This window comes from Chlorocebus sabaeus, chromosome 19 (genome assembly GCF_047675955.1).
Source record: "Chlorocebus sabaeus isolate Y175 chromosome 19, mChlSab1.0.hap1, whole genome shotgun sequence".
NCBI lineage: Eukaryota > Metazoa > Chordata > Mammalia > Primates > Cercopithecidae > Chlorocebus > Chlorocebus sabaeus.
The window spans coordinates 6,811,525-6,839,118 of NC_132922.1; the positions used below are offsets into that span (position 1 = coordinate 6,811,525).

Consider the following 27,594-nt stretch of genomic DNA (forward strand, 5'->3'; position numbering starts at 1 on the left):
ATGGTATATGCAAATAATGAAACATATGCCACTACAATGCTGCTTATAAAGAATTTCTCATCACTTGGTGAGTGATTTCTCTAACTTCTTTAAGTGTTTCCCCATTTTTGCATTTCTGCAATGGGTATAAACTGTGTTCCTTCATAATCAAAAAGGAACAATACATTTTTTAATATAACAAAGTAACTTCCCCAACAAAAGCAAAAAGTATTAAGTATGAGGTATACCTGATACTTTGAAATTAGCTTAAATATAAATACTAAAGTAAAATTTGAAATACTATGCTCTCCTAAATAAACTTCTCTAAAATCTCTTATAAAAAACAACCGAAAAGATCCAAAGGAAAATATGTGCAAATTATCCATTCATTGATGAGTACTCACCTATCAGCAATACTTGATGGCTTATCACCAATGGGCACCAACATTCCACCCCAGAGAGACGCTGAAAAAACCTGTTCAAATAGAGACAAACAGCTGTTTTCTCCCAGCATTCCTTTCACTCCAGGGAACTAGCAAACTGGCCGCACACTGAACGCCCGTGGCGTGCAGAGCTCCGTGCCAGGGTGCAAGGGCCGCAGGAGAACACCTGGCTTGTTCTGTTGCAGAGCTACACTTCGAAGGGCCATGTGGATTCTATCAAAACATGTAATTCCAAAGTCCAAATCAAGACACACCAAAGGCGAGCAGGGCCTGGCTTCCATTCGGACACAGGGCAGGCCCCTGCTCTTCGACGAGAAGTGACGCCCAGAAGCATGAGCCAAGGCCTCACAGAGGACGGAGCGAGGCCCCCTGCACCTGCTCAGGCCTCTTTGCTGTGGCCTCAAAATGTGACAGGATTCAAGGTACACAGCATTTTAGGCTGAAAGAAGGTACTGGCAGCAAGGCTCCCCCAATGCAGAGACGCGCTCCCAGCCCCGCTCTCAGGGACAGAGCTCTGTCTCTCACAGGGCAGGAGGCAGTAGCCAGTCTCATCTTCACGCCACAAAACCTTCTCAACAATGTCCTCAACCAGGTGGAGGCTCTCCTGCTCCCCTGCACCCTATGTTTTCAGGTGGCTGGCCAAGCCTCATGTGCTGTCTGCATTGCAAACGCCTACATCCCTCCAAGCTGCTCAGAAATGGCTTTCTCAAAAGCTTCTGTAGGAAGGACAAGCTTCTGTCCCCACAGCAGCTGGCATTTTCTTCTCAGCCCGGTGTCCAGACTCTGCTCAGAAGGCTCCAGGCCTTCCCTCTCATGTAGAGTGGAAGCAAGAGCCCACACCCGGCCTCCAAGGCCCTCCTGCTGCTACTGCTCTTGGAATTCGTGCTCCTGCCCCAAGTGTCCCACTGTCCCACACTTGCTCCCTCACCGTGCTCTGGGCTGTGCTCAGGGGTTGCCTTACTAGCCACCCTCCCTGACCATCCTGACTAGACGGCATCCCCTTCTGGTCACTTTCTACCGCTTAATTCTGCCTTATTTTTCTTCACAACACTTGTCACCACCTCCTCAATTATATACAAAGATATTAGCTTATAGGTTTCTCTGCTCAAGAATGGAAGTTCCTTGAGAGCAGGAATTGGGTTTTGTTCACTGATATATTCTTAGTGTCTGGGCAGTGCCTGGCAGCCAGCATACATGTGTTGGACGGGTGGGTGGGTGGGTGGGTGAATGGATGGATGGATGAATGGATGGATAGATGGACGGATGAGTGGATGGATGGATGGATGGATGGATGGATGGATGGATGGATGGATGGGTGGATGGGTGGGTGGGTGGATGGATGAGTGGATGGGTGGGTGGGTGGATGGATGGATGGATGGATGGATGGATGGATGAGTGGATGGGTGGGTGGGTGGGTGGATGGATGAGTGGATGGGTGGGTGGGTGGGTGGGTGGATGGATGGATGGATGGACAAATGGATGGACAGATGGATGGATGAGTGGATGGGTGGGTGGGTGGATGAGTGGATGGATGGATGGATGGATGGATGGATGGATGGATGGATGGATGGATAAATGGGTGGGTGGATGGATGGATGGATAGGTGGGTGGGTGAGTGGATGGATGGATGGATGGATGGACGGATGGACGGATGGGTAAATGGGTGGGTGGATGGATGGGCACTACCACAGGATAAGCACAGGAGCTACGGGCATAGTGGAGGAGCCCCCACTTCCATCTGGGAGGTTGACGAAGGCTTGCAAGAGACACAGCTATACCAAAGTCTTAAAGGCAGGGAGTGGGAGGCCAAGGGAACATCTGAATAAAAGAGAGTTACGGCCAGCGGCAGACAGAGTAAATACAAGTGCCTGGGAGTCAGAGCAAGCCAAGGCCTTCTGGGAAACAAAAAGTATTTCGACAGAGTGGAAGCATAAGACACGCACAGTGATGAAGGATCAAGGGCTACAGGCACCTTAACAGCATAAGCCATTTGTGTAGGAAAGCGATATAGTAAGGCTTGTGTTTCAGAAACACTAACACGTCCACAGTGTGCAGAAGGGGAAGGGGAAGGCAGGGAGTGGGACAGGAGCAGAGACGACTCAGAACGTGACCTCGGTTCAGCGCGGATGGGCAGTGCTGAGGGGAGGAGAGGCAGGGCCCAGTGGGTGGCAGGTGGCTGAGGGGAGGACTGAGAGCAGATAGGGAGTTAAGTTCAAGGGCAGCCAGGTGCACTGTGCGGGTCAGTGGATGGAGAGCCCAGGCGTGGGTACAGATCTGGGGGGAAGGCAATGAGCTCTGTTGATGTGAGGTGTCTGTAAGGCAGGGGTTGAGACAGCCAGGACCACTTGAGTCTGGGCCCAGGAAGGAGAGCAGGAGAACCAGAGTTGCTGCGCACAGGCAGCAGCTGCAGCCACAGAGCTGGAGGAGACCATCCTGGAGAGGAGCAGGGTGGGGAGCTGGCTACAGGGATCTAGGGGCAAACCATGCCTATGAGGCAGAAAGGGCCCTGAGAAGAGAAAACTGGGGAGCGGGAGAGCACGGCAATGATGAGTCAAGAAAACAAGAGAGAGAAAGTGAGAACAGGCGAGCAGGCGACAGCATCCAGTGCCGCAGAAGGGATCAACATGGGCTCACCGCGCCGGACCATAAGGAGGCCTGTGGTGGCCTCTGAAGTGGCAGGGGCAGAGGAAGGCAGGAGCCAAGCTCAAAGTGCACAGTCAAGGGCTAAACCGGGGCAGTGACAAATTATTTTATAATGAGCTCTCTAGAAACAGTCACATGCACCATTTCATTAAAACTCAATCCTTGCCCCCAAGTTTTAAGGAAGATTAGGACCCAGGCAGCAACGGCAGGGCAGAGCTGCCCCCAGCCACTGGGTACTGGGAAGACGTGAGAAACATGCCAGGTGTCCTCCCAGCCTGGGGCTCCTCTGGCGAGACCAGAATCCAGTCACTTACTCCTAACTCCTGAGTGAATCAGGAGAAAGTGACCCAATAGGACTCAAGATTTAAAAAAAAAAAAATTTCTGAAAGCACCCAGAGCCCTGTAGACCCAGCAAAGTGAAGACTCAGAAGGTCCAGGGAACAGCATTTCAAGGGCAAGAGACACTCCTCTGTCCTCCAGTCACCCCTCCTCCGAGGCCCTGAGATGATAAATGGTGAAGGGCTCTCTCAAGGTCCTATGTGTAACGATTAGCAGAGGTTCCTTTTTTTTTTTTTGAGAAGGAGTCTTGCTCTGCCACCCAGTCTAGAGTGTAGTGGCGCGATCTTGGCTCACTGCAAGCTCCACCTCCGGGGTTCACGCCATTCTCCTGCCTCAGCCTCCCAAGCAGCTGGGGATACAGGTGACCGCCACCACGCCCAGTTAATTTTTTGTATTTTTAGTAGAGACGGGTTTCACCATGTTAGCCAGGACGGTCTCGATCTCCTGACCTCGTGATCTGCCCGCCTCAGCCTCCCAAAGTGCTGGGATCACAGGCGTGAGCCACCGCACCTGGCCATCAGAGGTTACTTTTAAAAGAAAATAATTATCGCTTCTCCCCAGACTGCCTGCAAATCTGGCTAAACTGGAAACATCAAAGGTTAGGCATCACCGCTTAGGCTTCCACTCTGTGCTTTAGATATTCAGGAGCTAAGATTCTGCGGTAAGATCCCCAAAGTAAGGGCTGACAGTGCAGGTGCCAGCACCCATTAGATACTCACCGAATCAAATATGAGTTGCTTGTTCAACTGAAGTTCAAAATCTTCTTTGATGAAGCTCACATCCCCGCCAGTGTAGCCTGCCAGTTCCTGCAGGGAAAGAGCGCTCAGGTCGAAGGCAGCGAACGGACTTATTACAGGAGCTACAGAACCATGTTTTTGCATCAGGATTTAATTTTGCTGTTTTGTATTTTTTTAAAAGGCAATAGAAAGTTCTGTCCCCCAGAAGCCACATCCTAATTGCGGCAGACAGCAACAGTGGACGGACTGGGATGGAGGATCCGCAGATCCAAGCAGTGCCGAGGCCACTCCCTGGCTGTGTGCGGGGGGCACTGGCAACCCAAGTGTCTGAACACAGAGCTCAGCACAGGCTGCTTGGCTCGCTGGCTTCATCAGCGTTTGGGGAAAAACTCAGCTGACCTTTCGCAATGTGAGCTATTTTGTATAAAAACCTGATTTCTAGTTGCTCCTCTGAAACTGAAGGTCAGGCACCCCTGGGCTTTTGCCCTGCTTGACAACACCTAACTACCACTGGCCAGAGTGAGGGTAGCTGCTCGGGGAAGCCTCAAGGTTCAGTGCAGCCCCCGCTGCCCTCACTCTCAAGCCACCAAGGTGGGCTCTTCACTGTGCCTGCACCTTGTAGGTACCTTATGTAAAGAACTATGCCCCCGCCTCCAACAAGAGGGCAACCCAAAGACGGACTAACAGCTTGCCTCCAACACCAGCAGAGAAGAACACTCCTCTAAGGTGGTGAAGACCATTCCTCCAGCACCTCCTGCTGCCATGATGCACCTGCTCTGCAGCCGTTGAGGGATGATCCCTGCCTTCGGGCACTCTCTCCCGGGTAACACCAAGCCACAGCCCTCCTCCTGGCCTATTACAGGCCCTCATCAAGAATGCCACAGCCTTACCCCTACCTTGGGTTCTGTGAAGGCACAAGACTGAACTGCAGGGGATAGGGAACAATTCCCGGGGTCGAAGCCCTGAGAGTGGAGCTGGCGACCCTCACAAGCGATACTGCATGTGCGATTACTCTGTGGGACCGCCCACCCCCAGGGCCACCCAGTCCACCAGGACTTTAGTGTCCAAAGCTGGCTCCCCTCCCACTGCGGGGTCACAGGTGAAACAACACTACCTGGTTAACTTTCAGCAAAGCACCTCTTCTTGGTAAGATGGAAGAATTCCGAGAATCGATGACCATGGCGTGCTGAAAGAAATTTGAAGTGGGGTATTTTCACTTCCAGCAGTTCTATCAGACAACCATGAGCACTCACAGCACGCGGGCCACCACGCTAGCACTCTACAACTATCACGCCATTCCATGTTCACAGAGCCCTTGGAGGAAGTGAGGGTGACCGTCCCTATCTTACATAGGAGGGCACCGAGACGTCCACACTGAGACTTGAGCTTCAACTGAATAAACGACTCCTGCTCACTACGTGGAGATGAACACCCGCCACTGGGTTCATTGAACACCTGCCACTGGGTTCATTCTCTCAAGGAGCTCAACGCCCTGGCCTCAGTCAGCTCAACCAGGTTCCTCCTTTTTGAAAGCTGAAATTCCACAGTCAGCTCTGAAGCACACCTCTTCCTGTTACCACTGACATTGTTTGGAAAGGACAACACGAGGCAGGACACCACAAGCCCTCGGGAAGCAGGGGCCGCCACTGTGGACACCCCACCTGGGCGACGCTTCTCAATCAGCCCTGATATTGGCAAAGACTTTTTCCAATGCATAGCATGGTTCCATCAACAAAATTATTTACTCCAACTAAGAGACACTGTTACCGAAAGAGATGATTTCAGTGAATGTCCGCTTTCTTTTCGAACAGCAAATGACGCCGTCCTGGAGAGGCAGCCCAGTTCTCGCCACACGCCTTCCCACTTGACGGTGTGGCTGGTCTTCCATATGGGAAACTGCAACACAGAAATTAGACATCTTTCTGGACCACATGTACTTAGAAAGTTGTTGCAAATCATTTTTTGGAATGAGGCATCATGAAACAATGAACTAAATACCTAAAATAATTTTTTTTAAATGATGAGAGAGGGAGAAGGGGAAGAAGAGAAGAGGAAGAGAAAACCAGAGGGAAGAAGGGCAAAGGAAGAAAGGGGGAAAGTTGTGAACGGAACCAAAGGCAGTACGGCTCTAAGTAGCAGGACTGTACCCCAGGTGGGGGACAGGGCTGGTCTGAGGGCTGCAGGCAGCTGTTTCATCGACAGGCACCATCTCTTTCCCACTTCTTTGTAAGGAGTAAGACATCTAAGACAATCTGATGGCACACATCCCACCTGGTCCACCTGAACCTGTCTGAAGCCAGGGCTCGCCACCCCACACTCCCCAGGGGGCGTCCCATGCTGGGCACTCTCTAGCCCTCAGGCTTGCAATTGAACTCCAGGCCACTGGGTGAGTGGGGCCTCCATCCCACCCTCATGGTGAGAGGCACCCACCTCAGCACCCACAGGACACCGTGCCACGCACTGGGGACCTGGTACAGGAGGGGCAGCCTGCACAGCTGCCATCTCTACACTTAGGGCCACCTAGGATTCAGGCACTTTCCCAAATGCCTGTGGGAGGTGTAGAGCTTCCTAAATCATTTCTTCATTCCTTAGAAGGCCTGACATGGGCTCCAAGGATACTACTCAGTATGATCTGGTCTGTACCTCCAGGAGCTCAGTTTCAGGGCTGTCTGTGACAAGGTCTCTGCCCTCCCCTTTCCTCCTCCACTCTACCTGCACCCACCCCAGGGCTGAGACTACACTTTGGTGTCTTTCATCTCTGCTATTCCTTGTGAAAAAATAAGGTATTTCTACTCTAAAAATCTGCTCTTTAAAAAGGCTTAGAAAGAGATGAAGCACGACACCAGGGAGAAGGGTGGCTAAGCTCCCAGGAGCCTGAGCACTGCGGGCACACACAGGCACCTGGAGACCTGCTGGAGCACAGCGGGCTGCAGAGAGCAGCGTGTGCCCCGGACGTCCCCTCCACGGCCCCACCAGAGGGCATCTAACGACGGTATCGAAACAGAAGGGTGTCGAGGGCTGTTCCCTTCCAGACAAGAAAATCTGGAGAGAAGGAAATGAAACTGCAAATGTGCCCAGATTCTCCCGTCTCCATCTCGAACCTGGAGTCTACCTGGCCCGCCTCTGCATGCTCCAAGTTCTCATGGCCTTGGTCTGCAAGGACCAGAGGCGCAGGGCACTAACGCACCTCAAGCACCTACACTGCGCCACTGGCCGCATCAGGAGCTTTACCACGCCGCTGGTACAAGCCTCACAATGGCCTAGGGCCGCGCACTCCTGTCCTTCATTTCACAGACAGTCATTTGCCTGAGGTCGCACAGCCCTAAGGCAGACCGGGGAGTCCAAGCTCCGGCGATCGCCCCCAGGGCTTCTGTTTGGGTTCTTGGAAGGAGAGCAGGCTCAAAGCTTCCCGGGCCCCACACCCTGTGAGTCGGACTTGGCAGCTCAAGGTGGGACCCATGAATGTGCATTTCTAGCAAGCCCACGGCTGAGGCCGATGCTGCTGGTCTGAAGACCACACGTGGGGACTGACTCTTACGTAGTATTCTATCTCAGGGCTCTCCGCATGAACCAAAGCCCAGAACAAAAGGAGTCAGGAACAGTGGAAAAAGGAAGGGAAAAAAAGAGCAGGTTATCATAAAGCCCCAAAAAGGCCAAATGGTATGAACTCCAATGGTGGTATTTAATCATACCTTTCTAGGTGTAAACTTAGGTGTGAACCAAAAATGAAACCTTCCAGACCAGGAGCAGTGACTCACGCCTGTAATCCCAGCACTTTGGGAGGCTGAGATGGGCAGATCACTTGAGGTCGGGAGTTCGAGACCAGCCTGGCTAACATAATGAAACCTGCATCTCTACTAAACATACAAAAATTAGCAGGACATAGTGGTGCACACCTGTAGTCCCAGCTACTTGGGAGGCGGAGGCAGGAGAATCACTTGAACCCGGGAGGTAGAGGTTGCAATGAGCTGAGATCGTGCCATTGTACTCCAGCCTGGACAAGAGCAGTAAACCTCTGTCTCCAAAAAAAAAAAAAAAAAAAAGACACCTTCCAGTGATCTGACCAACTCTGCTGACTATGAGAAACTTTCGGTCTCCACACATATGGGGAAGGACAACCAATGGTGGCTCAGGTAGTCAGAACCAGGTTAAGGAGCTGCTAACATTGGCATCAGCCACTCTTGGGCTCCTGGCAGCCTGTACTCGGCTAGAGAAGAGGCACCTGGCCAGGAGATAGCTGGTGCGGAAGGCAGAGGGCCTGTGCTCTCCACGCTGCCCTCTTGCTGCCTTTGGGAATCAATGAAAAAGGCACCCTGTTTCCCCCCAAGCCCAGAGGGAAGGACTGAAATGCTACTCACACTGTACTCAGCTGACATTCCTCTGTCCGTCTCCCGCAGTGAGCTCCAAGGGAACTGTCCAGTAACTTTATATAAGTTTACAGAGAAACTAGGAGACAATGGGATAGAGCTTTAAAAACTGAAACAGTGATTAGAACTTGCACACATTTAAATCAACAGATTTAACACTACGCCCATGGGGCTCATCTTCAAGAGGAAATCTACAGCATGTGGTCACTGCAGAAGTGGCAGCTGATTCTGTCACGGTTCTTTTCACAAATAAGCCATCTATTTGAACTTTCCTATCAGGCCAGTGTACTCAATGATCTGTTGGGCTTCCTACTTTCTTTCGAAGTTTCCGGGCCGGGGTTTGAAGAAGGACAGGCCATAGGAAGTTTCTTTTGTTCCATAGGAAAACTGAAAGGTCACCTTCTCTGCACGACCAAGAAGATTAGGGAGCTTGAGGCCAAGTACCTAGGAGGAAAAAAAAAAAAAAGAAAAGAAAAAAACAAAACATAGTAGTGGTCTAAATTGAAGGAATGAGAACTTTGGATAAAGACTATGCTAGCAAAGGGACTTTTGTAAAAACAGAAGGAAAATGCCAACTACAGATCTAGTCTTTCATTTGTAATCACTTTCATTCTTTAAAACATGCCGCTGCTGAGTGCTCACATCCTGCATTCAAACCTGATTAATGCGAGGGACAAGCTAACCTTGCCACCTGTGAAGCTCAAGAATGTTAAGTTCTACAGATTTACAGTTTAAAGGAATTTGAACGAGAGACGATTAACATGAACATTCTCCAAATCATTCCTAATTACTGACGTTAACGTTGTTATCAAACAACGCAAAACATATTAGCACCAATTCTAGGGTGACTAAAGAGAAACCACAAATAACAACAGATTAAGGTAAATGAGATGACAGAATTTTGAAACGATTATCAGCTTTTAGAATGCAGTCATAGTGTCAAAGTTCCCAATCAAAGTTCCAACATAAGAAAATAAAAAGCCTGCAGCATACCATACTGCCTTCATTGTTTCCAACCATGGTGTTATAGCTGCCGGTTAATCTCCTTAATTCAGTTACCTCAAAGGTAACGTCTAACCCATTTGGAAGTGCATCATCACCTAAATAAAAAATATTAAACAATAAGACAGCCAGGATGTTATCTTACTTTGGGTTCCCATTGCTAAAAAAGACAAAAAGCTATCTGAAGGTTCATTCTATTTTACAATCTTCTTTGGAAAATAGTATCATCATGAGAATGTTTAAAAGAAAGCTCCCACACAAAATCAAAATATTGCACACCTCTACACCAAAAAATAATGTTTCTAGTTTCTCTGGTAGAATATATCAAAAAACAGGGCTGTGCATGGCAACTCAGGCCTGTAATCACAGTGCTTTGGGAGGATGAGGTGAGAGGATCACTTTCAGGCCAGGAGTTCAAGACCAGCCCCAGCAACATACCAAGACCCTGTCTCTAAAAAAATGTTAAAAAATTAGCCAGATGTGGCGGCGAGCACCTGTAGTCTCAACTATTTGGGAGGCTGAGGTGAGAAGATCACTTGAGCTCAGCAGTTGGAGGCTGCAGTGAGCTATGACTGCTACTGCACTCTAGCCCAGATGACAGGGCGAGAACCTGTCTCTAAAAAAAAAAAAAATCTACCTTTGCTACAAGGAGATAACTATAAGTAGCATTATTCACTTAAGCACACTTAAGCAAACAATATTTGCTAAAGGAATCTGTTCTGCCATTACAGAGGTCCTTGAAAATATTTGGGGTCTCACTCCAACTGACATGAAAATGTGGAACTCGCATGACAATAGGGATGTCAGTAACCTTCAAAGATAAACGTGAGATTGTTTACTGTGTTACTGTGTGTAAGAGGCACGTCTGTCCTCCCCCGCACCAGGTGTGATTTGGGTCTGAGCTGGAAGCAAGCACCTCATGGCCCACCATGGCACTGGGGTGCCTTGTGCGGAGCGGGCTGGGCGCCGTAGGAGTGCGTGGCCTCTCACAGGAGGGAAAGGTGACTCTTGCCTTTCACACAGTAGGGGTGCTCAGCCCTGGCTGGACATCTAGATGCATCTGGGCAACTGTCAAAATATGAAGATGCCCAGGCACCGCTCTAAGAAGTCAGGTCCAACAGGTCTACGACGGAGCCTCAGTACCGTCTTTTCCTTTTTTTTGAGATGCAGCTTCGTTCCATCACCCAGGATGGAGTACAGAGGGCTGATCTCAGCTCACCGCAACCTCTACCTCCCGGCCTCAAGCAATTCTCCTGCCTCAGCCTCCCGAGTAGCTGGATGACAGGCACCTGCTGCCACACCCGGCTAATATTTTTTGTTTGTTTAGTAGAGACGGGGTTTCGCCATGTTGGCCAGGCTGGTCTCGAACTCCTGACCTTGTGATCTGCCCGCCTTGGCCTCTGAAAGTGCTGGGATCACAGGCATGAGCCCCTGCGCCTGGCACCATCTTTTCTTTCTTTCTCTCTTTTTTTTTTTTAAATTTTTTATTTAGTGGACTTTATTTCTTAGAGCAGCTCTAGGCGCACAGAAAGATAAAGAATTGGGGCCAGCAACGGTGGGTTGGGGGGAAAAAAAGATAAAGCAAAAAGCACAGAGTTTCCGTGAACCTCTCCTTACTCTGACACACACTAACACCTCGCATGTGTGGTTGTCACAAATGATAAACCAATACTCACACCAGTTATTGACTCAAGTCCAGAGCTGACATTAGGGGTCACACGTGCTGCTGCCTGTTACAGTGGCACGGACCCACCATCACAGTCCACACGGAGGAGCTTCCCTGCCTTAAGCCATCTAAGCTCCTGCATGTTATCCTAACATGCAGCCTAAGTGGAGAGCCTCCGCAGAGGTGGACCAGCTGACCACCTACAAGGGCATGTTTACAACAGGGACAGGAGAGAGCGAAAAACAAATGCCTCCAACAAAACTCGTCCCTGGAAAAGCATCCGAGGTAGTGGGTCGGGTCTTGGGCACCGGAAGTGTCTCACTCACTTGTTTGCCCTGGGCAAGTTACTTAAGCTTCTCTGAGCCTTGGTTTCACTAGCTGGAAAATACAGGTTGAGTATTCCAAATCCAAAACTTTTTGAGCACTGACATGACACTTAAAGGAAATGCTCACTGGGGCATTTTGGATTTCGGATTTAGCGGTTGGGAATGTTCACAGGTACAATGCAAATATTCCAAAATCCAAAAAAATCCAAAATGCAAAACACTTCTGGTCCCAAACATTTCAGATAAGGGATACTCAAGCTGTATTTTTTTTTAAAATCATAATGACACTTCACCAGGGTTCTGTGAGGATCTAATGGTTACATGCATATAACCGCTTCCTGCAGGGCCGCGCGAGTACTACTGTTAGTACTCCAGGACTCTGAGGTGCGAAGAGGTTGTCTCCCGCTATCTCTTCCCTTTCACTAGTCCAGTAGTTCCCCAGCTTGAGCACACATCGGAACCACACAGCTGGCTCATTTGCCACAGGCCGCTGGCCTCACCCTCATCCCCACCCCCAGAGTTCCTTCTTCGGTGGCATCACATTTCCAACAGGTGACAGTAGCACAGCTGGTCCAGGCCCACACTCTGAGAACCCCTGGTTTTTGTTTGTTTTTGTTTTGAGACAGAGTCTCGCTGTGTCACCAGGCTGGAGTGCAGTGGCGCAATCTCAGCTCACTGCAACCTCTGCCTCCCGAGTGCAAGTGATTTTCCTGCCTCAGCCTCCCGAGTAGCTGGGATTACAGGCGCGCGCCACTACGCCCAGCTAATTTTTGTATTTTTAGTAGAGACAGGGTTTCCGTATCTTGGCCAGGCTGGTCTTGAACTCCTGACCTCGTGATCTACTTGCCTCGGCCTCCAGAAGTGCTGGAATTACAGGCATGAGCCACACGCCTGGCCTGAGAACCCCTGTTTTAATGGTAATTGAATCCTTGATTTTTAGCAGAGTACCTAGCCACCCAGGCTTTACTTCCCAGCCTCCCTTGCACCTAGGTGTGGCCAAGTGATTAAGTCCTGGCCAATGGGATGAGAGCAGTGCCGTGTACAACACCTAGGACGGGTGCTTAAAGGGAGGGATAAGCCCTTTCAACCTCCTGTGCTCCTCCCCGATGCTGGAATGAGGACACGGTGCTCAGCCACCAGAGGGACTCAGGGACCCTAGGGATGACAAAGCAACAAGATACCATGGGAGAAACTACACCAGCCCAGGGTGACCTCAGGGAATGAAGGACCACACCAGCCCAAAGAGACCTCAGGAAACCACACTAGCCCAAGGTGACTTCAGAGAGCAAGGCACCACACTGGCCCAAGTGACCCTAGGGAACCACGGGAAACCACGCCAGCCCAAGGTGACCTCAGGGAACGTAGCATCACACCAGCCCTTGGCAGTCTCCCAGCTGTGTGGAGAGATGGAGACTTCTCTTTTTTCTAAGCCACTGTTCTTTGAGGTCTCTGTTAGTGTTGGCTGAAACTATATTCCAAATAATGAAAATGTCCTTAGTTTATCTAGCACCTTATCTTCTGCAAGCATGTTCCTATATTGTCTTATCTAGGCCTTCTCAAAATTACCCCCCATTCAATTCTGAAGAGTTTACTTATTCACAGATTCATTCCAAATATTTATTTTTCAACAATGTCTGCTGAATTCAGACTAAAGTGGGAACTCTACCGTGCCGTGTTAGGCTCACCATGGTCTGGGCTCCTGACGGCTTTTCTTCCTCGTCTTCTGGCACTCCATTCCCCTGACCTGCACTCCAGCTCTTCCTACACTTGTGGTCCACCCAGTGAGCCACTCTCCCTCTGGTGTGGGCCTGGTAAATGCCACCCCTGTCCCCAGAACCCTCTTCACTCCACCTCACTACCAGTCCTTCTCCCCAGACTCACTCAGCCCTTCTCCCCATACTCGCTTAGATGCATCTTCTAGGTCTCAGCTCAGACATCGCCCCTTTGGGGACAACCTCTCTGATCCCCTTCTAATGCCCTGGCCAGGTGAAGCTGTTTCCTCCTTCAGCCTCTTACAGCACAGCATAGCGACTGTGCTGCCATCACTTACTGGTCTGCCCCCAACCTAGCCCCACTGACCGAAGCCCCTTCAGGAGACCATGCCCTGTGTGCTGCTATGACCGAAGCCCGGCAGGAGGAGACCATGCCCCGCGTGCTGCTGTGTCTCGCTCTGGGGCCTGCACAGGGCCGGCCTCCACGCAGGTGCTCACTAGCCAAAGAAGAAATGTTGAGAAACATGCCCAGTATCACACAGCAACAAGAAAATGACCAAAAACTAAAATGGAAATTGGATTCCCTCCTCTTTTTTAAAGCACATGCCGAGATGAAGTCTGCACAGTGCTGTGCTGCGCTATATGAACAAAGCCTGGCACCCTGCTTCAGAGTCACTCTCAGGCCCCCGGGCAGTACAGGGGTTTACAGAACAGTATCCTCAAAGTTCACCATTCCTCCCCGGCCTCATACAAAAATCCAGGCCCGCACCTGTAATCCCAGCTACTCAGGAGGCTGAGGCAGGAAGATCACTTGAATACAAGAGATCCAGACCAGCCTGGGCAATAGAGCAAGACCCCTCCCCAAAAACAAACAAAAAATCCAGCCCCTTCACTGAGACTGCTAACTCAAGGACTACCTGTTTGATCAGCTTTCAGGTTGTACACAGCAGGGAGGGGTGCTCTGCTGCCCAGATCTGCATCTGGCCACAGAAACAGCTTTTCTGTGATGGACAGAAAGGGAATTATAAAGATACTACACCACAATTTGTACCTTGACATGTGTCAATCAAAACATCCACTTGTCTAAAAATTCCAAGACGAAGCAATTTTTCACGGGCTTCGTGAGATTTCCGCATTACCTATAAAATGCAGAAAAAAGCAGGTAATATATTCTTCTAAGACACAGAAACAGAAAACGGCAGCCACATGGCGAGGCTGGTAGTTTACCATTTGGTGCTAAGTCAGATCACTGAGCAGAGAGTACCACCAAGACCCGCCACACGACAGAAGGGAAAAGCCCCCCAGGGGCAACAAAAATGCCCATTCACAAGTGCAAAACCAAGCCTCGGCCTCAGGAGTGTGCATCGCATAATCCCCTTCATATAAACCACAAAATTAATGCAGAAGAAAGACACGTGTGTGTGCATGCCTTTTCATTTCTTTTTTTCAGATCTCCCTTTGAGGAAGAAATGCACACTTTTTTGTGGTGTTTCAATTTTCTATTCATTTCTTTATTTTCTTTTTTTTTCTTTTTTCCTGTTTTTCTTTTTTTTGAGATGGAGTTTCGCTCTGCCGCCCAGGCTGTAGTACAAAGGTGCGATCTCAGCTCACTGCAAGCTCTGCCTCCCAGGTTCAAGCCATTCTCCTGCCTCAACCTTCTGAGTAGCTGGGATTGCAGGCACATACTACCACACCAAGCTAATATTTTTTGTATGTTTAGTAGACACAGGATTTCACCACGTTGGCCAGGCAGGTCTCGAACTCCTGACCTCAGGTGATCCACCTGCCTCGGCCTCCCAAAGTGCTGGGATTACAGGCGTGAGCCACCATGCCCGGCCTTTCTAACCATCTCTGACCGCTGTTAGAAATGTTCAACTTTGCGTCCTTTCTTCATCGTGAACAGCAGTTCCTTCCAATGCACAGAGCCCATTCTTGTTGGAAGGACAGGTAGAAGGAAGGTAAGGCAGGCGAGTGCTGAGGACGCAGGGAAGGAAAGACCCTCATGTGATAAGGAAAGATGAGACTCCACCCTGCAGGTGAAAGGGAGTCACCATAGAACTGTCAGCAGGAGACAGAAGGGATCACATTTCCTGGTGAGAAAGAAAGGATCACACGGACGAATTCGGAATTCTGCCCCGATGGGAGAAGCCTGACGGATGCAGGGGGTGCTCTGGCAGCAGCTTCAGGGGCTGGGGTGAAGGCAGGCCCAGTGTGGGCCATGGCACTGGAGGGGAGGACAGACCCCGGAGACATTTCATAGGCAGGGGCCAGAGGACACCGCCACTGCCTAGGTAGAGCACATGAGAAGAACAAAGAGGCTACTAAAACTGCAGCTCGAGGCTTAGCACTGGGCTAAGGCTGAACACCATTAGAGAAGTCAGGAATAGAGATAGGAAGACAGTCAGGGCAGACAGATGGAAAAGAGACAACTTCAGATCTCAGCCCCATGGAGCTGGAGACAGCTGTGGCAATGCCATGAGGAAATGTTTAGTCGGCAGTTGCATAGTCAGGGCTACAGCTCAACACAGAGGAGCTAGCTAGAAATAGAGCACGGGGAGCCCTCTACATTCAGGCTGTAACTGAAACTTGGGATGTGGATGAGATCATACAGGAGACTGATCCTTGTGGAAAAGCAACACTTAAGGAAGCTCACAGGGAAAAGAAGCCGACAATGGAGCCTGCGAATGACTGTGATGAGATGGAAAGCAACCTGGGAAAATGGTCACCAAAGCCCGGGGAAGAGCAAAGCGCAAGGAAGATGAGGGACAGACACATTCAAAAGGCAAATAACAAAGCAGGACAGACACATTCAGCAGAGGCTACAAAGCAATCATTTCTTCAATATGCAAAGAGCTCTCACAAATAAACAAAAGCCGAGCAATCCAGTGGAAGACAGAAGATGCCAGGTTAATTCACGAGAGAGATATGAATGACCAATAAAGAGAAAAAAAAAATGCTGAGTCTCATTCATAATTAAACAAATGCAATTTAAAACAATGAGATGGTATTTTTCTTCTAACAAGATGGCAAGAATTTAAAAATTGCGATAACACCCAATTTTGGGAAAGAGACGGTCTCACGGACTACTGTAAGAGAGCAGACTTGTGCAGCCTCTTTGCAGAGCCATATGGCTACATCAGGGAACACTGCAGAGTGCACACACTTTGACCCAGGAATCCCACTTCTAGGAATTTATCCTAAAACACACTGTCAATATACACAAAGACACACTAAGATGTTTAGTACAGCATTGTTTGTAAGACTGAAAATTAATTTAAATGCCCATCAATGGAAAACTATTTATAATAAAATATAGAGGGCCAGGTGAGGTGGCTTATGCTGTAATCCCAGCACTTTGGAAGGCCAAGTTGGGAGGACCACTTGTGCCAGGAGTTCGAGATCAGCCTGGACAACATGGCAAAACCCTGTCTCTACAAAAAAATTTTTTAAATTAGCTAGGCATGGTGATGTGTGCCTGCAGTCCTGGCTACTCAGGAGGCTGAGGTGGGAGGATTGCTTGAATCCAAGAGGTTGAGGCTGCAGCCAGCTGTATTCACACCACTGGACTCCAGCCTGAGCAAGACTTGTACCAGAGCAAGACCCCTGTCTCAGAAAAAAAAAGTTAGAAAGTGTGTACAACGAGGCACCACACGGCCAACAGATTGGTATGTACTGATGTGAAAAGATCTCCATAATTTATGTCAGAAAAGAAAAAAATGTAGAGAATGGCATTACCGTTTAAGGAACACACATGTTTATACACTTGTACAATATATCTAAGAAACTGTTAGCCACATTACCTCTGGAGAGGGGACTGGGATTGGCCAGGGTAGGGAAATGTGTCCTTTTCATTTCAATACCCTTCTGTACCATTTGATTTTCTATGCTTCCTTCTTACTGTGCTTACATGTTACTTTAATTTTTTAAAAATATAAATCTGGCCAGGCACGGTAGCTCACGCCTGTAATCCCAGTATTTTGGCAGGCCGAGGCAGGTGGATCACTTGAGGCCAGGAGTTGAAGACCAGCCTGGCCAACATGGCAAAACTCCATCTCTACTGAAAATACAACAAAATTAGCCAGGTGTGGTGGCGTGGACCTGTAATCCCAGCTACTTGGAAGACTGAGGTGCAAGAATCCTTTGAACCTGGGAGGCAGAGGTTTCAGTGAGCTGAGATCGTGCCACTGCACTCCAGCCTGGGCAACAGAGCAAGACTCTATCTCAAAAAAAAAAAAAAAAAAAAAAAAAGTTTCTTTTTTTTTTCTTAAGTGGGAGTGGTCCACAGTGCCAAACACTGCTGAAAGGCCAAGTAAAGTGAAGACTGAAAGGAGCCAGCTGGACCTGGCCACAAAGAAGTTGCTGGTGACCTCTGTCCGGGCATGTTCAATGCGGTCCCAAGGGCAGAAAGGCAGAGGGAACCCACAGTGGAGATGAGAAAGGGGCTACAGTGCAGGAAGGAGAGTGCTCCACAGACAGAGCCAGGGCCCTGAGGAGACAGGGAGTGTGTCCCAGATGAGCGCCCACCCCACAAGGTCAGCAAGGGAGAGTGCGCTCTCAGGAACTCAGCACGGTGCCTGGGAACGGCTGTGCACAAACCCCATCGGCTCCCATCACGGCGCTGGGAGAGCTGCGAGGAACGCAAGAGGACAGACACTTCCTTCTCCAGGATAAGAGCCAGGAGGAAACGGCAAATGCAAACACTTGGAGTCTGTAGGAGGCAACGCAGGAACTCAGGGGGTTCAGCTTGGGGGTGCCAAGGCTCCCTGTGGAGTAAGAGGCAGATCGGCACAGAGGCCGGGGGCAGAGGGTGCTCTGTGGTTTCACATAGGGAGGTTTATAAGTTCCTCAGAAGAGACTGGGAAAGCACACCACGTAGAGACCACACCTACCTCAATTAGGTTTTTGGCCTTGAAAACATCTCCAATTTCACAAATGATGATATCATCTTTAGTCCTTCCAAGTCCATCAAAATGAACATGCTGAACAACCACCTAAAAGTCACACAGGGACAGTATTAGGTATGACACAAGGCAAAGAGATTAGGTGTCAAGACTAAAGACAATGTCAAGGTTTAATTAACGTCAAGGTTTTCTTCAAGTTTAATAACCCACACTTCTTACTTCTGGACTTTACCATCTTTCACATCTTTTCAAAAAACTGGTCACTGTGACTTCCCCTTTGCTGGGTCTGTACTTTCTGTGAACAAGAGCTACAAATTCTCTCAGCCAGATGACCCAGGACCAGGTGAGCCCTAAACCCAGGCAGGCCACAGACAACCCCTCTGTCCTTCCCCACACACACCCTGAGCACTGGCCTGTGAATGAATGCTGGTTGTGACCCCTGACTTAATAACTGTGCACGGAAAAATTAGCCAGGTGTGGTGGCGCACACCTGTAGTCCCAGCTACTTGGGAGGCTGAGGCAGGAGAACAGTTGAACCCAAGGGGCAGAGGTTGCAATGAGCCAGGATTGCACCACTGCACTCCAGCCTGGGTGACAGAGTGAGACTTCATCTCAAAAAATATTAAAAAATTTAAAAAAAAAAAAACAAGGCTGGGCGCGGTGGCTCAGGCCTGTAATCCCAGCACTTTGGGAGGCCGAGACGGGCAGATCACGAGGTCAGATTATCGAGACCATCCTGGCTAACACGGTAAAACCCCGTCTCTACTAAAAAATACAAAAAACTAGCCGGGCGAGGTGGCGGGTGCCTGTAGTCCCAGCTACTCGGGAGGCTGAGGCAGGAGAATGGCGTGAACCCAGGAAGCGGAGCTTGCAGTGAGCTGAGATCACGCCACTGCACTCCAGCCTGGGCAACAGAACGAGACTCCGTCTCAAAAAAAAAAAAAAAACAAAACAAAACTGTATGCATCTTCTAAAGACCCTGCAGGGATTTCAGAAAGGCACAATAAATGCTGACTCAAATTGGCCCTCGCCTCTCAGTCTCACTAGAGAGCAAACTCTTCAAGAACTGGAAAAGTGTATTTAAATTTCAAAGTTAAAAAACTTAGGAAAAGCTTCATTTGAGACCCACAGTCTTTTTTCTGGGAGTAGGGAATGGAAATATAAATTTAAGTATAGCTTGAGTTTGTCCTTGAAATATTTTTGTTTTTTTCCATAAACACAAAAGTATGTTTGTCTAAACCTCCCACATAAAAATCACCAAGGAAAAGCTACTTCTTTAAAAATAGGAACTGTTTTTCTAAGAGTCATCAGTCTTTCTAGCTGTAGGTGGTACAAACTCTTCTTTGATAAAGGCACGGAAACAGGTTAATTCCTTTGCATCTCCCTAGTGGTTTATGGAAGTGAATGTTTCTACTAACAATTACATCAAGACCTTCAACAGAAAACTCACATCTTTGTTTTCAAGAATTTCCTGTTTAGCTTCAGGTTCAACTTCAACAAATTCAGCTTCTTCTCCTAATCCTCCAAAATCAGGTCCACTTGATGGAAGAGGCTCCAAACTCTGACAGACAGGGAGACGCCACAGATAAATGACTCTGTCACATATACACACACTTACCTTTGAGTTGTGTCTTTAGACACAATTTTTGTGTCCAGAATTTGTGTCCAGAAAATTCAGTAGTTGTTTCCTTCAAGTAGAGGCAGGGGCAGGATAGGGACCAGGGAGGACAAAGGTGCTGTCAGCTATTGCTAATGAGCAAGTTCTTGGCTTGGTGGTTAACTCACTGGTGGTCACTAAATAAAAGATAGAAACTAACTAACAGGAAAGGGCAGGGGTAGTGCGGTGGCTCATGCCTGTAATCCCAGCACTCTGGAGGCCAAGGAGAAAGGATCACTTGAGGCTAGGAGTTTGAGACCAGCCTGGGCAACACAGCAAGACCCCATCTCTGAAAAAAAAAAAAATAACCAAAAGGGTCATGCACAAATCCATGATGACATGTCATGAACGAAGGATTATGATCAACCTAATTCTGGACACCTGAGGCCCAGTGGAAGTTTAAAAATCATTAAAAAATAAAATGCCACAAAGACATTTACCAGGGGGAAAAAAAAAAAGGAAAATAATTTGCTCTCCTGTTGTTATAGAAAGCACCCTAATTTTTGTGATTAAAATTGTATAGATTTTAGGATCGCTATATTGACAAACCAAATCACTAAGAAAACATTTTATGTAGACCCTGCCAGGTTTTTTCATTTTGGAAAGTCTCATTCACATTAAAGGGAACTGCATATGCTCATAAATTGGACTCGAAAGCAGTCTCTTTCTACAATCTAAATTGATATTACCTCAAAATATTAAAGCAACTTCTGAATAAGCATTCCATAGGCTGTGTCTCGTCTAATATTTCCAGGAAGACATTATATCTATCTATCTATCTATCTATCTAGACAGTCTCCGACTTACAATGCTTCAACTTACAGTTTTTTGCCTTTACAATGATGTGAAAGCCGCATGCATTCAGTAGGAACTGCACTCCGAGCACCTACACAGCCATTCTGATTTTCACTTATAGTACTCACGAAACCCCATGAGACCTTCAATACTTTATTAGAAAATAAGGCTTTGTGTTAGACGATTTTACCCAACTGTAGGCTAATGTAAGTGTTCTGAGCACGTTTAAAGTAGGCTAGGCTAAGCTATGATGTTCTGTAGGATATGTGTATTAGATGCGTTTTCAACTTACATTTCAACTTACGATGGGTTTACTGGGGTGTAGTTGAGAAACATCTACATAAACATAATATTACACACACACACACACACACACACACGTAATCACTTCAGCCTAGGAGTTTGAGACCAACCTGGGCAACATAGGACACTTCATCTCTACTAAAAATAGTAATAATAGTAAAAATAAGAAATAAAGAAAGGTCAAGTATGGTGGCTCACACCTGTAATCCCAGCACTTTGAGAGGCCCAGACAGGAGGACTGTTTGAGCCCAAGAGTTCAAGATCACCCTGGGCAACACAATGAAGTCTCATCTCCATTTTAAAATAACAGGCCGGGCACAGTGGCTCACACCTGTAATCCCAGAACTTTGGGAGGCTGAGGCGGACAGATCACCTGAGGTCAGGAGTTCGAGACCAGCCTGGCCAACACAGTGAAACTCCATCTCTACTAAAAAAATACAAAACTTAGCCAGGTGTGGTGGTGTGTGCCTGTAATCCCAACTACTTGGAAGGGTGAGGCAGGAGAATCGCTTGAACCCAGGAGGCAGAGGTTGCAGTGAGCTAAGATCACTCCACTGTACTCTAGCCTAGGCGACAGAGCAAGACTCCGTCTCAAAAATAAAAATACTTATGTATACACTGTATTAACATATACTTACGGCCGGGCGCGGTGGCTCAAGCCTGTAATCCCAGCACTTTGGGAGGCTGAGACGGGCGGATCACGAGGTCAGGAGATCGAGACCATCCTGGCTAACACGGTGAAACCCCGTCTCTACTAAAAATACAAAAAACTAGCCGGGCGAGGTGGCGGGCGCCTGTAGTCCCAGCTACTCCGGAGGCTGAGGCAGGAGAATGGCGTAAACCCGGAAGGCGGAGCTTGCAGTGAGCTGAGATCCGGCCACTGCAGTCCAGCCCAGGCTACAGAGCAAGACTCCGTCTCAAAAAAAAAAAAAAAAAAAACACAAAAAACATATACTTACATATTTAACATACACTATTTATTCAATTCTTATTTGTTCCTATGTTTGCTTGACTATAAGTCTCTGGGACGCTTGCTTAACCCCACGGGGATTCCCAGTCACCTCTTACAGATGGACACAGGTCTAGTGTGGCACCAGGCGATTGTTACAAATAGGCAAGTTTGGAGAAAACTACGTGAACCAATATCTATTTCCTTGCTCCAAGAATTCTCTACAATTAGGCACTTTTAAAGTGTGTGTTTAACATCTGCAAATGTGGAGCGGTGGGGCCTCTGGGCCACTATCCACTTTTCCTTGGAAAGGTAACTGACCTGCCAGTATCATATTCCCTTTCCCATCCCTGCCATAAAAGCCTCTGATGGTCCTCAAAAGTACCTAGAGGAACAGCATCCAACTAGATTCCTTAGCAGGGCACAAGGAACTCCGCCATAAGGCCTGCATCTGCTACTCCGGTTTCCATCTCCACCACCTGCTCCACCCACACATTGAGGCTTTTGCATATCTTGCCCCCCTTCCAGAATAAGTTGCCCCTATGAAGCTTCAAGATCCACCTTAATGTCATCTTCTGTAAGCCATTCCTGGCTTCTTGAGGAAGAATCGTCCCTCTCTCACAGGGACACCTCTTGATATTTGAAGTCTGTGACAGGTACCCTTTCTGTTTCTTTTTTTCTTTTGAGACAGAGTCTTGCTCTGTGGCCCAGGCTGGAGCGCAATGGCGCGATCTCGGCTCACTGCAACCTCCACCTCCCGTGTTCAAGCCATTCTCCTGTCTCAGTCTCCCAGCTAGCTGGGATTACAGGTGCGTCCCTCTACACCTGGCTAATTTTTGTATTTTTAGTAGAAACAGGGTTTCACCATGTTGGCCAGGCTGGTCTTGAACTCCTAACCTCAGGGTGATCCACTCCCCTCGGCCTCCCAAAGTGCTGGGATTACAGGTGTGAACCACTGCACCCGGCCTTTTCTTATTTTCACCTGTCCTGGCACCTCGGAAGTACTCAATAAATATTTGTGGAATGGGGAATGAACGACTTTTCCATTCTTTCATTTAACAAGTAAGTACTGAAAGCCCACTGTGTGCTGGGTGCTGGGTTCACAGCAGTGACCAAGACCAGGTCCTTGTGGGTGAGGAAGATAATGTTAGGCAAAGAACGGATAATTTCCTATCATTATCTTCATTTTTGTTGTGCAATATTTTCAAACTGGAATTATATTTCTCAAAAATATGAACAAAGTAGATTATGTGTACATACTCATCTGAATCTGAACGCTTAGCAAAAATGCTTTATCTGGGCAAAGGTTTATATCCCATTACGCTGAAAAAATTCCACTGCACTTCCTAAAATCTCCAAGCACGAAACAAGGTTCACCGAAGATCTGCCAGGCCCATCTGTATCCTTTAATCTAAAATCCAGACTTTAAGAGATGACGTCTTTGAGGTTTCAGTTACAACCTCTTACACCTATTCATACATCTTAAGTCTATTTTTCTATTATCTCTAAACGCTAAAGTCATTATAGGATTAATACCCTGTAAATATACTTTAATCAAAATATTAGTAGCTATGTTACTAATAGAGATTCATTCGTTTCCCAAATATTAAGATCCCACTATGTAACAAGCACTTATAAGAACCTCATCCTCATAGAATTTACATCCCATAAATTCTATGCCTAGAAGAATAGGCACAGGGTGAGTGTTTGGTAAAATGCACTAAAATAAATATTTGGGCCAGGCACAGTAGCTCATGTCTGTAATCCTAGCACTTGCACTCTGGGAGGCCCAGGTGGGAGGATCACTTGAGCCCAGGAGTTTGAGACCAGCCTGGGCAACATAGGGAGACCCTGCTTCTATTGAAAAGTGTGTATGTGTGTACGTGTGTGTGTGTGTGTAATATAAAAAAATAAAATAAATATTTGGATGTAGCCTTTAACCTTGAAGCAGATCAGTCTACCAGTCAGTCAGTAAGTTGTATTGAGCACGATGTACAAAGCAGTGGGTATGGGACATGAAATAAATTGAATGAGTTATGAACAGCATCTTTAAAGCGAGATAGACTAGAATCCAATAGAAAATATAACAACAGGCTGGGTGCAGTGGCTCACGCCTGAAATCCCAGCTCTTTGGACGGCTGAGGCGGGCAGATCACCTGAGGTCAGGAGTCCAGGACCAGCCTGGCCAACATGGCGAAACCCCATCTCAAGTAAAAATTAAAAAACTAGCTGGGTGTGGTGGCACGTGCCCGTAATCCTAGCTACTTGCTGGGGGCTGAGGTAGGAGAATCACTGGAACCCAGGAGGTAGAGGTTGCAGTGAGTCAAGATCGCGCCACTGCACTCCATCCTGGGACACAGAGCAAGACTCCATCTCAAAAAAAAAGAAAAAGAAAAGAAAAGAAAGAAAGAAAACGGAAACTATAACAATACATAACACATATTAATAAGTATGATTGCACAAAATTTTGTTTGATATAAGCATGAGTACTAGGTGGTAAATGGCAAATGCTTTCTTACTGTGAGTCTTGATCAAAAAGTTTGAAAGACACTGGCTAGTGGGATGAAAAGGTCAAATAAAAAAACTGAAAACATTTTTTCTCAATACACTCATCAAAGGAACACCAATTTTAATGTAAAAAGAGCTCCATAGGCCCAGTGCAGTGGCTCATGCCTATAATCCTAGCACTTTGGGAGGCCAAGGAGGGTGGATCACGAGGTCAGGAGATTGAGACCATCCTGGCCAACATGGCAAAACCCCGTCTCTACTAAAAATACAATTAGCTGAGTGTGGTGGCACACGCCTGTAGTCCCAGTTACTCGGGAGGCTGAGGCAGGAGAATCACTTGAACCTGGGAGGCAGAGGTTGCAGTGAGCCGAGATGATGCCACTGTACTCCAGGCTGGGCGACAGAGCAAGACTCCATCTCAAAAAAAAAAAAAAAAAAAAGAGCTCCATAAAGGCAGATACTTTTTTCCCTGTATCCCTAGCACCTATCATAGTACTAGGCACATAGCAGGCCATCAATAAATATGAGCTGAATAAATAATGAGTGATTACTTTGCTCAAGATGCCACAGGGGATGCAAGCCAAGAAGATGCAGTTCCTACCATCACATCTAGAAATTTAGGATTGAAAGATAAGACGAAAATGCAAACAAACCCAAAAGAAGGCAAAATGTAAATGGCACCAAAGGAAATGGCATGGAAAGGTAGAAGCCCATCCAAATGCATGAGAGATAAAGAGCTTTCAGAACGGAGTTCTAAAAGATGGGAATATTTTGATGCTGAATATGGGTGACGGGAAGGGGAGCGGAATGCAATAGTGTGGTCCAAATGAAGCCATTCTTACAGGGCTAACAAGAATTCTGGACAGAAATGTAGTTATAATTGACTGGGTGCAGCGGCTCACGCCTGTAATCTCAGCACTTTGGGAGGCCGAGGCAGGTGGATCACCAAAGGTCGGGAGTTCGAGACCAGCCTAGCCAACATGGTGAAACCCCCTCTCTATTAAAAATACAAAAATTAGCCAGGTGTGGTGGCAGGCGCCTATAATCCCAGCTACATGGAAGGCTGAGGCAGGCGAATCACTTGAACCTGGGAGGCAGAGGTTGCAGTGAGCGGAGATCACACCATTGCACTCCAGCCTGGGCAACACAGTGAGACTGCATCTCAAAAAAAATGTAGTTATAATTAACCATTAATCAGGTTGCCTTTTTTTTTTTTCAAGAGCACAAATCCACATTGATTTACTGACATTTCATTAGTTTAAATCCTTGAGGGGTACAGCATTACTCAGATTCTGTGTCCAATAGCCTTAGCAGGAAGATTGCTTCAGAATTTGGCACGGATCATGCCCCTGTTTCCGTGGGCCCAAGTTACCTTTTCCCAGATTACTCTGGCTTTGTTTGGTTTGCTGCCAGGAGTCACTATGTTGCTCTTTGCTTTGCATACATGAGCATATCTCTTGCCCACATAGAATCCTGTTTCATCTCAGGCATAAATACCTGCAATTTTAAGAAGAGCTATGTGCTCCCTTTGGTTCCAGAGACTCTGCTTATAGCCAGCAAAAATGGCCTTGGACCACAGCCTTCCAGACATATTTCCTTTCAGAAGTCCTGTTCCCAGCAGGCCTCCACAGGAGCCAAGATGGCAGGAAGAGTTCAGGTTGCACTTTGACCTACTTCCTTGTAACCAAAAATCACAGACACTATTTGCATCCCCATTGATTTTAGATAGGATTTCTAAAATCAGAATTATAAGGCTTTTGCTTAAGAGTTGCTTTACATGTTTTTCAGATCTTGAATTCCAGCAAAACTGATGCTGCCAACCAGTTTGAAGACTCCTCCCCGCAAAAGAGGAATAGAATCAGCATGAGAAGTTTCCTCATCTCCCTGTCCCATAACTTCACCCTGCACTCTTCCATCAATCAAGGATCTCCACACTTCAGCAAAAACACTAGGTCCAACCTCCTGAAGGAGATGGATTCGAGGTTTCCTCTGTTTTCCCATCTCCTCGTTCAGCGGCCCTGCAACTGAAACTCTCTGCTGCAACCCAGTGTCTCAGTGTATTGACGCACCCAGCACACTGAGCAACAGACCTATTACAGTTACACAAAGAGATGTCAGAAGAGAAATGGTGTTTGATCTGAATGGAAGACATATAAAGGGAAATTAAGTCCAATTGTGGATGCCAGGCTGCGACTTCTGTGCTAAATTTTTTTGGAAGTTAATGGGGAACTACTAAAAACATCCATGTAGGTCAAGTCAAACAATCCAAGCTGTAGTCGAAAAGTAGTGTTGGGGCTGAGACTCAGGAAATCTGAGGTTTTAGGCCATTTGGAAGCAGTAACTATGTGACCTTGGAGAAGTTAAGTCATTATCTGGCCCTTATTTAAGATTAGAATAAACGAGAGGAGTTTCGCAACCAGTACAGTTAGGCAGGCGCCAGGCACCCAAGTACTCACATGCATTGGCTTTTAATTCACTCTAAAGCCAGGCGAGGCAGGTATTATTACTACCTCCACTTCAAAACAGGAAGCAAGTATTCACATGCATTGTCTTTTAATTCACTCTTAAAGCCAGGCGAGGTAGGTATTATTACTACCTCCACTTCAAAACAGGAAGCAAGGCAGGGAGCGGTTCCGTCTTTTGCACGTTAAACAGGAGAAAAGAGGACCCCTAGCGAGGTTTGAGTTAGAAGACTTCAAAGGATTCTTGTTGCTGTAGGAGTCTACAACGGCTCCAGCAGCGGCTGAGCGGGGAAAAGCTGGAAGTGACCAGTAAAAACAGAAAACTTAAAATCATGCAAAGAAAGAGCACATTCACTGCGGTCTAAGACATCACAGAAAGTTCGCAAGTCCTTTGGGCCACCGACTCGCTGAGTGACCTTGAGCAAGTCTCGTCCCTCCTGAGTATCAGGTTCCCGCTCGAAGGTCTGAGAGACTCGCTGGCCCGAGGCGAGATCTTTTCGGCCTCCTCCACCCAGCCCGGAACCCTCGGCGCCCTCTCTCCCGGGGAACCCTGGGCGCAGCCACGACAGCGTCTCCCAGCGGCGCCCGTCTGCCCTGCTGGCCCAGAGGCCTCGCAGTCCGCGGGTTGCTGGGCCTCTTACCCGGGCGTGCACAGTCCCCATGGTTCCCTCTCCAGCCGCCGCCTTGCAGAGCTGCCCGGGCGGGACCGACCGTCTGCTGCTGAGGGCAGAAGGCGCGTCCGCGGTGGCGGAGCTGCAGGTCAAGGCAACTCCCACAAGCCCCCGGACGCGGAGCACTGGGGACG

General features: G+C 47.9%; 1 protein-coding gene and 1 pseudogene across 1 annotated transcript in view; both read right to left on the reverse strand.

Moving 5' to 3' along the window:
• SAMM50 (SAMM50 sorting and assembly machinery component) overlaps nucleotides 1–27,594 on the reverse strand; it is a 42,287-nt gene extending 14,693 nt beyond the window's left edge. The window contains exons 1-11 of the mRNA XM_038007343.2: nucleotides 27,431–27,594; nucleotides 19,566–19,676; nucleotides 18,104–18,205; nucleotides 14,266–14,353; nucleotides 9,502–9,608; nucleotides 8,822–8,952; nucleotides 8,500–8,587; nucleotides 5,909–6,037; nucleotides 5,256–5,327; nucleotides 4,124–4,210; nucleotides 384–454 (exon numbers count right to left, since the gene is read on the reverse strand). Coding sequence (XP_037863271.1) covers nucleotides 384–454; nucleotides 4,124–4,210; nucleotides 5,256–5,327; nucleotides 5,909–6,037; nucleotides 8,500–8,587; nucleotides 8,822–8,952; nucleotides 9,502–9,608; nucleotides 14,266–14,353; nucleotides 18,104–18,205; nucleotides 19,566–19,676; nucleotides 27,431–27,451 — 1,007 coding nt within the window. The 5' untranslated portion in view covers nucleotides 27,452–27,594. The remainder of the gene's footprint in view (nucleotides 1–383; nucleotides 455–4,123; nucleotides 4,211–5,255; nucleotides 5,328–5,908; nucleotides 6,038–8,499; nucleotides 8,588–8,821; nucleotides 8,953–9,501; nucleotides 9,609–14,265; nucleotides 14,354–18,103; nucleotides 18,206–19,565; nucleotides 19,677–27,430) is intronic.
• Nucleotides 19,685–27,424, reverse strand: LOC119627301 (large ribosomal subunit protein eL33 pseudogene; annotated as a pseudogene).